The sequence below is a fragment of the Cucurbitaria berberidis genome (genome assembly GCF_010015615.1).
Source record: "Cucurbitaria berberidis CBS 394.84 unplaced genomic scaffold K460scaffold_5, whole genome shotgun sequence".
NCBI classification, from domain to species: Eukaryota; Fungi; Ascomycota; class Dothideomycetes; order Pleosporales; family Cucurbitariaceae; genus Cucurbitaria; species Cucurbitaria berberidis.
The window spans coordinates 1,009,037-1,021,264 of record NW_024468939.1 but is presented as its reverse complement, the minus strand read 5'-3'; the positions used below and the strand labels follow the sequence as shown (position 1 = coordinate 1,021,264).

General features: G+C 53.2%; 5 protein-coding genes across 5 annotated transcripts; 3 read left to right on the top strand and 2 right to left on the bottom strand.

Annotated features, from left to right (window-relative positions):
• Positions 1-3,174: 3,174 nt before the first annotated feature.
• Positions 3,175-3,675, bottom strand: K460DRAFT_358427 (uncharacterized protein; the record flags this gene model as incomplete). The annotated part of the gene is made up of 1 exon (XM_040932104.1): positions 3,175-3,675. The coding sequence occupies one exon, from the start codon at positions 3,673-3,675 to the stop codon at positions 3,175-3,177; it is 501 nt and encodes a 166-aa protein (XP_040784269.1).
• K460DRAFT_369716 (uncharacterized protein) lies at positions 3,494-4,443 on the top strand (the record flags this gene model as incomplete). Its single annotated transcript, XM_040934006.1, has 1 exon — positions 3,494-4,443. A coding segment is annotated over exon 1 (257 nt), but the record flags the coding sequence as incomplete, so codon positions are not given.
• On the top strand, positions 4,231-4,938 carry K460DRAFT_171526 (uncharacterized protein). The gene is made up of 3 exons (XM_040926967.1): positions 4,231-4,406; positions 4,458-4,689; positions 4,752-4,938. Exons 1-3 carry the CDS (start codon positions 4,316-4,318, stop codon positions 4,774-4,776), a joined length of 348 nt encoding a protein of 115 aa, XP_040784267.1. The 5' UTR covers positions 4,231-4,315; the 3' UTR covers positions 4,777-4,938.
• Positions 4,939-5,563: 625 nt separating this feature from the next.
• Positions 5,564-6,515, bottom strand: K460DRAFT_344801 (uncharacterized protein; the record flags this gene model as incomplete). Its single annotated transcript, XM_040931263.1, has 2 exons — positions 6,252-6,515; positions 5,564-6,170 (listed from the first exon to the last, which is right to left on the bottom strand). The coding sequence occupies exons 1-2, from the start codon at positions 6,497-6,499 to the stop codon at positions 5,564-5,566; spliced, it is 855 nt and encodes a 284-aa protein (XP_040784266.1). The 5' UTR covers positions 6,500-6,515.
• A 179-nt stretch (positions 6,516-6,694) lies between these two features.
• Positions 6,695-10,219, top strand: K460DRAFT_379731 (uncharacterized protein; the record flags this gene model as incomplete). Its single annotated transcript, XM_040935190.1, has 8 exons — positions 6,695-6,845; positions 6,899-7,040; positions 7,091-7,975; positions 8,799-8,899; positions 9,124-9,257; positions 9,313-9,496; positions 9,547-9,859; positions 9,913-10,219. The coding sequence occupies 8 exons, from the start codon at positions 6,695-6,697 to the stop codon at positions 10,217-10,219; spliced, it is 2,217 nt and encodes a 738-aa protein (XP_040784265.1).
• Between the last annotated feature and the right edge of the window lie 2,009 nt (positions 10,220-12,228).

Here is a 12,228-nt window from a genome sequence, read left to right as displayed (position 1 = left end):
CCGCCCGCCTGCCTAACCTAGGCTAATCGTGGAACCAGTACTGTAGCGTTGACAGCATCAGTCATGCTGCTTCGTGCTCACTCGCTCGAACCCACGATCATCGTCTGAGAAGGAGATTTGCGGAACTGCAGGGGTTTGCGGGGGGCATGTGATTGACGTGCCTGGGATTGCTGCATCGAAGGCTAATTGCACGTTTCCATACGTCGTGGCCCGTGAGGCGCAGGATGCACCAGACAATGGCGTGCGGGACAATACGCTGCCTTGCAGGATGATTTGACGTCTGACAAGGCGATTGTTACTCCGTACTCTGGCGATCACGACCCTGTAGGATCCATGAATAAGCGAAAAGGAAAAAGAAAAGGTGTCCGTGAGTAACCCTGCTAATGGGACGGACTCATAAGATTGCGTTTGTTTGATTCCTCGTCATGGGACCAGACGATTCGGGTCGTCTTCTTCATGTGGCTAACTTTAGCCCTGTACTGATAATGCATCCTTTCAGCGATGACAGAGTCAGGCCGATGGCGGGTTTCAAAAGCCTGATTTTGGAATGCCTAATACGAAGCGTGCTCACACTTGAGACAGACCGAGGTGTATCGATCCTGCGAAATTGCTGTGCCTCGCCTGCCGCGGATCTGTCTATCCTATCTCCGTCCAATGGCCCGGCATACGCATCCGAATCGAGGGATGAGGGAGTGTAGTTGTGGCTGTCCCAACAACAATGTAACGTATGCGGAGCCGCTCGAGAAGCGTCGAAAGATCACGACGTAGTTAAGCGCGGAATGCGCTGGCTGTTAAACGGGAGGTATAATGCTCAGGACATAATTATCTTGACAGACCCCTCACTAGTGCTTGCAGAGCGGTGAACGACGTGCAACATGAAGAATTACAATGACGGCAATCGTAGTACCAGGTGTCTAGTAGTCCCTAAATGATAGGGCCAGATTTGCCGCACATGTGGAGCATCAAGTGTAAAGAAGAGTCATCCGCGTTGGGTAGAGGCCGCTGCATTGCTCCCTGGTGCCTGAACGCTTGCGTGGGGGGGAACTGTGCAACGGAATAGGTCAGCGCCCTGCCGAATGCGACCAGATGATGTGAGAAACGACATGCTATTAATTATCATACCACAAGGATGTTCATGAGGCGGCTATCATAGATCCTGTACGGGCGGCCTGGTGTCGTGTTCTCTCCAACGCTAAGAGAACAAACCGGTCATGCGGAAGGCTCGGCAGCTGCGGGACACAGGAACATGCAGAAGCAGCGTAGAATATGTATTTTAGCTCTCTTCTAGGTGTACACTACGTCACAACGGACCACATGCGCCGAGGAACAGCTAATGTGTGTATGCCCGATGTGGAGGCAAAGTGGTAGATCGCTCATTCGTGGGTCACTATCCCCATGGACTGTTGGACTCCACTGAAGCCTTATTATATCTTGGCGGTGCAGCTGAGTGAACTGGGGATGGCCTATCGTCCTAGGACCGGGTAAACTTACTGGCGGAAAAAGAACGGTGAGCGTAGGGTCTGACAGAAAGCCCGAAGACATCTCATGCTGATTGTGATACGGATGATCGAACGCTGTTAGTGTGATAATATAGTACGGAACCACACTCACGTTTCAGATTGAGCGGTAGAGGCAGGTAGGTATAGAAGGTGATGATCTTGAGATCAATTAATGAATGCTACGAGAAAGATTGGGTATTCGATAAGTGTCCTCCTGGCTATAATGCCTCCAAAAACAGCAGTAGACTCCCAAAAGATAAGCGAAAAGATGCTATGGTATATATCCTAGCCCCCACAAGCCCGAGCGCCAAGTGATGCAATATCCGAGTCCAGAAGAAAAAAATCGCTCACTATTAGAAGGGAGGTGGTATATGCCATAAGGTGAGAAGTAGGCGTCTATGAGAATATGAGACCGTTGAGTTCCGTGCACCCGAGCCAGCGCGTGTTGGAAATGCGATAGCGAAACCATGGTCCGACGTTGAGTCAGAGAAGAAGAAGAAGAAGAAGCGGGCCACTTGTGCGGCAGGCGAAGGAATCGTTGGGACGCGTGTCAGCAAGGCGTGGTGAAGGCCATGCATGGGAGTCTGTGGCTTGCAGCAAGACTGATGTCAAGCATGTCGCTATGCGATCGATAGTTTGTCTTGACTGCTTTTACCCGGGAAGCGCGTAGAGTGTCAGGTGAGTGACAGGGGTTGTTCTGCTTCTGATGCACGAGGCGCATCGAAGATCAGATCGTGCTGGATGCTGCAGATGCTCTGCATGACGGCAGCACGCCTGACTGCGGCAATGTGCGGTTCGATGTCGGGGTGGGGCGAGTATTAAGGTGAGGTGGGATGGTAATAATGCGGTATGGATATCGATGTGGAGATGCGCCAAAGCCAGTTGCGAGTCGGAAAGAACGAACGTGGGACGAGGAGATTGACTAGGTCCATGTCTATTTGGAAGGGACCGGAGGCAGCGGGCGCGTTGGTGGTGGACCCGGGGAAGGAGGGAAGTTTTGGGATGGCATGTTGGACTCGTTGTAGTCGAGGGCGGCCATTGTATTGTGTGTTGTATTGAGAGTGAAGCGAAGCTTGGTGGCTGGTGTAGAGTAGAGGTTGTCGAGTACGAGTGTCGAGCAGGAGTGGCGGAGTAGTTGTTGGTATGCGGAGTGGAGCGTGTCTTGGAAGGGTGTAAATGGTAGACTGTAGAGCTATATAGCTCTTGTGTAGTGTCCTGCTGAGTGATGATGAAACAAAGGCAACAAGGTGGGGGGCGCAAAGTATTTATGTCTATGCTCAGATTGCAGAGGCCGAAAATGTCGGTCAGCTACGTACTTTTGACGATGTGTGTAATTATTCGCGGTAGCGCATGGCACGGCCCAAGCGGTGAAGGAGGCGCTGGGCTGATGGAGCAAGAAAGGGGTGGCTCCTGGCTTGTGCATTGAGCTAAATCACGCCGAAACATTGCTCATCCTGGTCCGTCCAGGAGCATGGGTAAGAAGAAACACGAAGCCCGTCCGCTCTGCTGCTGGCCGTTTCATCGTCCTCGTGACTGGCCGAAGATGGTGCTGATCCAATCCTGTCGCGGGACAGTCGCCGTTGAGGCATGCTATTCGCACAAGGCAGCAGGCTCGGCAGGAAGTGTAGAACCAGTCTGACATCACTTCCCCCCATCCTCGGCACTTGGGGGCTGATTATTTATTCTTAGCTGTATCGTTGGTACTGTAGTGTGAATGGTCGTAATAGTTGCCGTCGTGCCAGGACGACCTTACCACGACCGACCGCCTCACTACCTTTGGGCGCGAGAGATTCAGGAACAGGCCAGGTCCGCTTCTGGCCTCCGTGTCAAGAGTAATTTCTGACACGGCGACGGGCAGCGAGCGGCCAAACAGAGGTAGTAACAAAAATTTCGTCACCCAATTTGCGACGGCCCTCACTTGCCCAAGCTTGGCCCGCACTTTCTCCAGCGCAGGTGGGCGATCTAGCGCGCATACGGCGCCTTCTCCCGTGCTTCTTCCTGTCTTCCATCCAATTTCGACAGCCCCTTGGAGTTGGGTGCTCCACTGCATGTGCTGGTGCCCGTTGGCGGTGAGTGTTGCCATGTCATGCATGCTCCCTGAGCCTGACTCTTGCCTGGCACCCTGGGCACAGGGTCTGCTCTCGAGACAAGTAGGCTGAGAAATACGCAAGCCCATGTCAAAACTAGACGAAGAAGAAGAAGAAGAAGAAGAAGAAGAAGAAGAAGAAGAAGAAGGACAGGATTATTTTGGTCTGTCTGCTTGCCTTGTTTGTGCGACTCGTATTATCCTAGTGTGCGCGTGTCCAGGGTCAGAGTAGCTGCCTGCCTGCCTGCTGTGTGCGTGCCCTGTTTGTGTGTTTCTCGCACTTTGTCGGCGACCACAAATGGCTGACGGCTGGCTGAACTCTACTACGTTGGAACTCTCGTCCCCTCCCCTCACCTGGATACCGGCGTGGTCCGAAGGGGGAGCGCTGAGGTCGTCTAACCACCATTCCGAAGGACCGGAGAGAGGCCCCGCGGCTGCGTCTTTACAATTGCAACAACCACGTGGACTTTACAGGGATCCCATCTCCAACCTCGGAAGCGCCTTCGCTTGCTTTTCATTCGCAATTTGTCTCTCCTTGCCCCTGCCGCTCGCTAGATAACAAGGCAAAAAATTTGTTCGGGCTTTAGCTTGCTTGTCCGCTGGCTTCGGAAAGGAGCGTCTTTTTGACCGCCAGAAGAAGGAACGGACTCTGTACTTTGCTGTCTGCCGATACCTGGGCAACAAGGGACGCGCGATCGACAGGGGCACCCGTTACCTACGCCATGGCCCAATGTGGAAAACTGTCTGCCACACATTCGCCACACCCTCGGCTGTAGCAATCTCAATTCCACCACAAGGTTGCAGTTTCAGAGCTGCTAGTGGTAAAGAGGACCGTTACAGATAGCAAACTTTGAAGCTGACGAACGTCCCAGCCGACTGGACAAGTGCGGAGAAGGCGATGAAAAAGACCGAACCGCCGTTGGATGACAAGTCACCAGATCAACGCCGCTATTTCGGGAAACACGCAGAGACGAAAAAGCAATGTCGCCGTAGTCGTGTCCTCGGTCGCTTCATGCCCGTCATGGGCAACACAGCGTTCACGCCCAATAAAGTCGTTCTTGCGACCAAGCATAAGTTGCTGAAATCCATGTGCCGACTCTATGCGTACGCGTCCCTGTCGCAGAGCCATGATTCGAAGCCGGCACATTTTGACCTTCATGTGGCAGGCTTTGTAGTCGTAATCAGGAGTGAGCAGCCGGGCTGATGATCGCTTCACCAAGCACACTGCTGCAGGTACGCGCAAAGGCATCTCGGTGCCACGCGCCCTTGTGGGCTGCATGTGGCTTGCACCTCCAGCACGGATCAAGCGAACAAGGTAGCGCCCTCTTTCTTGGGAACGGCATGCCCGGAACGCCAACATGTATTTGGACAAACTATAGTCTAGAGACACGCCCGTCGAGAAAAGAAAGCCTACGTGTGCTACTAAACGTGGGATCGCAGCATTTACAGCTGGACGTTTAAACCTAAAAGCGTTGAGTGCAGCCGACCCAACAAAAACTGGTGTGAGTAGATGACATGTGCCTGGAAAGCCATTTCACACAGCCAAGAATAGACTATATCGCAAACGTTATTCCTCAGGCACGTGTCGTCCTTCAATGCGACTTCTCCATCATGTTCGTCGACGTGCAACGCGGCATGCGCCCACAGCCCATGTCCGTCACACTTCACGCAACCTCTGCCGCGTATATCGCCCGTTCTTGGGAAATGGCTCATTGTCTGAGGAAGCCCCCAAAGTACATGGTCGTCCATGGGAACCGCGCATTTATCCGGCCGAATGGTCAGCACAGTGCGTCCACGTGGAAAATCCACATGACACCCAGCCATCACATAAGCACATACAAGGGGTCGGCGATAAAGTTGCCTGGAAGCGAGCTTACTATGGTTATTTTAGGGTGTGGTGCCTCGTACCAATCCTTGTAAGACGATCAAACTTCCCAGTCTCGACGGTGTAGAAAGAACGGTTGGACTAGTTTGGCCTTCATCCACCACCGTCTTCGTCGTCATCGACCTGTTCGGCAGCGGCTTGTGTGGAAACCCAGTTCTCCAACATGGCCTGGCTTGACGGTGCGCCACTTCCTGCGTGATTTCTCGCGCCACGGCGTTTTACCACGAGGCACAATATGCGCCCATAGATGCTAAAGCCATCGTATGATGTGTTGAGGCCAAGCTTCTTCTTATCGTCTTCTTGCAGCTTGTCGTCATCTTCACCCTGCTCTCTGGCCCTTGGACCTTCTTTTGTCTTGCTTCGCCTTGTGCCCGGCCCAGGTACAAACAAGTCTGACCCCTCGCTGTTGCTCGGGCTGCTCACGTCAGCTTCGGGGATATCAGCCAGGTTGATTGCTTCTTCGTCCTCATCGTCTCTGATCACTATCGGATCCATGGCTTCTTCATCAATCATAAGCGGCTGATTACTGGTTCCCGTGGTCAGCCAGCCGGTGAGCTTTCCAGAGTTGCTCTGAATGCGAGCCTTGTCCTTGAACGTCTTTTGCTTCGTCAAGATGGAGTGACGGGATGAGAGCTCTGTCAAAAAGATTGATACCTCAAAGTCATCTGGCATGATGTTAGACGGTTGTAAGATGCGAGCTCTGCCGGCATTGCTATCATTTGCAATGCGAAAGCCTACGTCGAGTAAAAGCGACTAGGACAAGCAATCCTGGATATATTACGCACCCTCGACAACAACATCCTTGACACCCTTCTTCTTTGCTTTAGTGCCTCCCCGGCCTTTGCCCCGTTGATTCTCTTCTCGGAGTTTAGGAAGTACAAGCGGACGTATCGCTTGGATGACGCGTGGAAGGGCTGGATTATCGCTTTTCAATAGCCATGCCTCTGTGTCAGCTGGTCGATCGAGGTAGATGCGCACTTCCAGGACAGAGTGCTTCGTGATCCTCAAGTATCGTCTAAGCGGAGCCATGTTTCGTGTCTTGGAACTCGACAAAGGTTGGGAGCTGAAGGAGCGGATGTGGGAACCGATTTTCGAAGATGACGCGGGATCACGTGACAATGTGCCAAGTCAGGGTCCAGCAGCCTCTCATTGGTGAATGCAACAAGTCTGGTGCTTTCGTCGTGTGCATTTGCTCCCATCGCTTCCCACAACGCCTACGAGAGAATGGTGCTGGAGCTTCACGTCTGGGGCCCGGCCTTCGGACTTCCCTCAATAGAGCCCGAATGCATAGCTACGACGGCCTACTGCCAGCGCGTGATCCCGAAGGGACAATGGTCTCTCATAGCTGACTACAACCCCTCAATTGGAGCCACAGGTATATCCACTCTTGCCTTGCTGAGTGTAGTATGTTTCTCACAAACCAATAAGAAAGCCTGCCGATCTTATTCGACGATGGTATTGCAACCGCAACAGGATTTGAGGACATCGTCGCCTATCTTCGAAACCATCCTGCAATCGCCACCGATCTCGATGCGCATCTCACCAACCGGCAGCAGAACGATAAAACGGCGTCAGTACACTCACCATCCTTTCCTGAAGCAGATCTAAAAAGACATGTAGTTTCATTACCTTCCTCCAATCTACTGCAACCCCTCTGCTCGATCTCTCACTGTACGTCTCTGCCGAGAACTACAATACCACCACTTCATCCGCCTATACTGCGATCCTGCCATGGTACGCCAATTATACTGTTCCACCGAGGCGTCGAGATCTCGCGAGGACGCGGACAGCGCATATGGGGCTGAACAGTCTGGATGTGGACACGACGACCGAGGAAGGTTTTGCGCCTGGTCGAGGGACTGCATCTTCGGAATATGAGGCTGCGAAAAAGGCAGCTGGAATACCCACGGACAGTCGGCCTAATACTCTGAGCATGGGACGTCGAAAGGGCCTCGGCGGCCTCCTTGGTGGACCCGTGTACGCTGCTCGGTTCAGGCTCGATACACTCGCGAATGAGCTTCTAGAGCCATTATCAGACCTTCTAGGCGACCATGATTATCTCTTCCGAGGAGATCAGCCATCTAGTCTTGACTGCCTTGCTTTTGGGTATCTGGCCTTGCTACTTTATCCGGCAGTGCCTCAAGCGTGGCTCAAGGAGACGATGCAGACGAAGTACCCTCGCATTGCCACATACATTCGCAGGCTACGCCGCAACCTCGTAGACATTGAGAATGTCAATCCGGCCGATGTTTGGTCCGTTTCAACAGGCGCAGCTAAAGGAGCCAAAAGTTCATTCTTACCATGGCGGCCAAGGTCGCAAACATTTGCTTCAAGCACGTTGGCTGGCGCACGAGAGACTATTGGGAACCTTCCTTTAATCTCTTCACTTATGCAACGCAGTACGGTCATGCCATCGGATTCGTTGCAAACGTCGAGACGGGCAGAATCTGATCTGCCATGTCCATTGTTGGTCAACTCGGTACTAGGCATGGCGACTGCTTTTGCGTTAGGGTTGACGTCTCTTGCCATACTCCATCGGCGCTCACCACGAGAGGGCGAAGTCATTTTTTGGGCTTTGCGCCCGACATCTGACCTCGGAGAAGCAGGAAGTATCCTTGGCGTTTTGGCCAACCAGATACCCAGCGCGTCCTATTCGCAATTCTGATGCTTGTAACTTGACCCTGTGCACGATTGCATTGCGGGGCGCACGGGACGTTGGATAGCTAGTGGCTATACATACTCAGTTTGGTCAATTCCCAACTTGGACCGAGACCTCCCCTGGGCAAGATGTTCTAGGGTTAGCGTCGTTGTCATGGCGCCTAAAGGGATCGAGAGCACACCTAATAAGAACACACCAACGCGACGTCACAGGCACTAGCGATGCTCGGGAATTGATAGCCACGGCGCCAGCCTGTCCGCCTAAAGACTAGATGGGTTTTTTCACATGGCAGGGGGCGGCTATTGTGCGCTGCGCCAGTCCTCGTCAGCCTCTCAACATCAAAGTGCTGTTACTGCGTATCGTAATGGGTTGCAATCCATATTCTTGGTAATGACCGACGTTTGAAACGGATGGGGCTGGGAACGACGACCAGGTTGCTTTGGAGTTTTTGCGGGTGATTTGCGTGGTGCATGTGTTCAGTGGGGAACTAATGTAGATCATCGTACGTCATGGAGTGCTCCCTAGTCAAACCATCAGAAAACCGTCCTCACCTCCATCTCTACTCTCTTATCCACTCTACCAACAAGACTGCAAACTTGCAACTTCTCATACGTATTGCATCTTCCTAGAACAAAGGCAAAGCTTCGTTACAATGCACCGAACATACAGCATGCGCTCGTCTCGCGCGCCCACGGCGTCGCAGATTCAGAATCCCCCGCCTCCGTCGTCCTCGACCAAGACCGGGCGCTTCTTTGGCAAGGCTAACATCGGTAAGTTGTTCTGCTCTCGTCACACGACTCGCATCTCTCCAGCATACCGTCTCGGCGCATGGTGGGCGCGACCGCGACCGCTCAAAACCGCCGCATCCGCAGTCAGCCTCGTGCAAGGAGGGGTGACGACGAGCCAGTAGCGCCAACACGTTCGGGTGGCTACCACCATCGTTTCCAATCATCTGCACATGACGACCAATGCTAATCATCTCGTTCGTATGCAGGCCATACCTTCCGCCAGAAGTCTGCGGGCGCCTTCGGTCCCGACCTCGCCAAGAAGCTCTCACAACTAGTCAAGATGGAGAAGAACGTCATGCGCAGCATGGAGCTGGTGTCCAGGGAACGCATGGAGGTCGCTGTAAGCTTGCGCATCTCGAGTCTCACTCGTGCGACATGCTGACTGTCTCTCTTAGCAACAACTCTCCATCTGGGGTGAGGCCTGTGACGACGACGTGTCTGACGTCACGGACAAGCTTGGTGTCTTGATTTATGAGATTGGTGAGCTGGAGGACCAGTATGTCGACCGCTACGACCAGTATCGCGTGACCATCAAGAGCATTCGCAACATTGAAGCTTCAGTCCAGCCCAGCCGCGACCGTGAGTACCCATGACGTCTTTGGCTCTACGCAAAGCTGACACTGTGTTAGGCAAGCAGAAGATCACCGACCAAATCGCGCAATTGAAGTACAAAGAGCCCAACTCGCCCAGGATCGTCGTGCTCGAGCAGGAACTTGTCCGGGCCGAGGCCGAGTCCCTTGTCGCTGAGGCCCAGCTGTCCAACATTACCCGTGAGAAGCTCAAGGCCGCCTTCACCTACCAGTTTGATGCTATGCGCGAGCACTGCGAGAAGTTGGCCATCATTGCCGGCTACGGCAAGCATCTCCTTGAGCTGGTTGATGATACCCCGGTGACTCCAGGAGAGACTCGCCAGGCTTATGATGGTTACGAGGCTAGCAAGGCGTACGTCTGACATTCTCCTCGTTGCTCCTCATACACATACTAACCAATTGCAGCATCATCCAGGACTGCGAAGATGCTCTCACCAACTGGGTCTCCCAAAACGCCTCCGTCTCGTCCAAACTATCCCAGCGTTCCCGCACTCTCTCCCAGCGCCGCCGAAACCAGGCCCGCAACCGCGGAGACGGTGTTGACCTGTCTGGCCAAGACCAACCCCTCGACAGGGAGTCCGGTCTCTGGATCCCCGCTTCAGAGCACCAAGGTAACGGCTACGAGGACCGCGATGACCTTGACGACGATGTCCCGTCTACTATTGCCAGTGAGCAGCGTGGTCGCGAGGAGGAGAGGCCTGTTGCGGCATAACCGTCGCGCTGATGATGCGGCTAGCGTTGTGCCCTCTGTCTTCTAATAGTGCGTCTGCTTCTCTGCGACAAACGATGTATACCCCCTGACGGAGCGATCGATGCTGCGGCAAACGTGCATTCGACTTATTAGTCTGATGTGGCGGTCGCGATGTGAGGGCTTCTGGATCTTACACGCAGATGATGGAGGCTGCCTCTACTGCGTCTTATGTACACGATGATTTTTGGTTTGAACGAGTTGACGATGCAGAGAGGCTAGTACAGGCATTTTGCCAAATTAGTGTATTCCAACTTATGGCTTAAGCAAGTGCTCCTGTTCACCTAACATCAACGAGCCAGTGAGGTGCAAAGAAGTTCAGCGTCGCTAGGTGTAGCGACAATCGCAAGTCTGGTCCCCTGAATCAGCCTCGAAGAGGAACTTTGGAAGCTGTCTCAGACTATTCCGTCAATGGAATATGCGTGCGCTACACTGTTTTGGATTTTGCAGGTAAGTACATATTCGAGGCTCTCCAGGTTTCATTCCAGATAAGCGGACGTAGCTGGTGTTTAAAATGTGCTCACCAACTTGTTCAGCGGCTGCTCCACATTGGAGTGAAAGCCAGGCAGCTGCGCCTCACGTGCTTACCAGTAACAAGCTATTGGGCCAAGTGGACTCCAGCCGGGCTGCACCAACCCGTGAGCCCGCGTCTTCCCCAATCGGGAGTCCAGTGTCTCGGTCCTTGTCTTCTGTCTTCCTCAGCTCACATATTTCATGCAAAATTCCCTGGCCTTTCCAAGCCAGTCGACTCTTTTTATCACTGCCCCGCCATTCACTATACACACCGGATCTTCTCAGCCTTGCACAAAATCACCAAAAGGACTGAGGTGCACGCTAAAGTAAAGGCAGGCTACCTTCGCAATCTCAAGACGTCTTAAGAGGACTGTTGTCCTCCACTTTTAGTCTCTCGCCTCCAATCACTCCCAACTTTTCGGCCTGAGCCACCGGCAAACTATCAAGTAGTTCGCGAGGAGTACGCCCGCACAGAGCCTACGCAAATAACAGCCTGGAGAGCTGCACAACCTCACCACACTTATCATGCCACGGTACCATCATGAACAGCGGTCCAGGTCTCCAAGCCTGGATCCTGACGACGACCCCGATTACCAGCTAGCTTTGCAGCTATCTGCGGAGTTGAATGGCGACCAATCAGCGCCCCCAGATCATCAACCTGACTACGACGCTGATGCTGAATTTGCATTAGCTATGCAACTCCAGTTTGATAATGAGGCACAAGCGACCGAAGGACGCCATACGCCGCACACTGGGGAAAGCTCAGCACCGCTAACATTTGGGCACTCTGCATGGGGATTAGACGAAGAAGATTCCAGTGTAGCGGTATACCTTCCAGAGACGCCGTCTGGGAGAGTCCCCAAGGAGTTCACCGACTTTATAGCATGTCTCGTGTCAAGCAAATGCAAATGCGGCGAGCAGTTGTTCCGATCGGAGCTTGACGTCAATGACATGTTTCAAAACTGGCTCAGTGGCAAGAAGGCACTATCATCGTGGATCAAGTGCAGGGGCTGTTTGACTTCGTTATGTTTTGGATGCATCCCGGAGCCTTTCGCAAAACAGTCTACGATCAACGTACAAGGAAAGCAGGTTTCTTGGTGCTGCGCAGGGGGGCGCCTTTACTTGATTTGGATGCTCCTTTGCGGGTTCGATCAACATTTCTGCGCGGCGAGGGCAAAGAAAGAGCAGAAGAATGCACAGCCAGCTCAGCAGAACCAACGCGGCGGCAAGGCGAAGATAGACAAGAAGACTCGAGGCAGCGGCGTAGGCTTTGGCAGTGACCGCCGGTACTCCATGAGCTACATGCCGAGTAGCATGGACTACGGTAATAACATGGTCGATTTTGAAGATCTGGGAGGCTACCCAACTCCCTCCTTCTTTGAAGGCAAAGGCCACACTCTAGACCCAAACGCCAAACCTGCTGAGGAACACTGCAAAAACAAGGCGCAGAGCGCGCAACA

Excerpts from the sequence above, each read along its gene's own strand:
- K460DRAFT_171526 (XM_040926967.1), top strand. The coding sequence starts at position 4,316 with ATGTGGAAAACTGTCTGCCACACATTCGCCACACCCTCGGCTGTAGCA. Across the intron at positions 4,407-4,457 it reads CAGTTTCAGAGCTGCTAGTG|CCGACTGGACAAGTGCGGAG; the intron begins GTAAAGAGGACC and ends CGAACGTCCCAG. Across the intron at positions 4,690-4,751 it reads TCCATGTGCCGACTCTATGC|GCTTTGTAGTCGTAATCAGG; the intron begins GTACGCGTCCCT and ends TTCATGTGGCAG.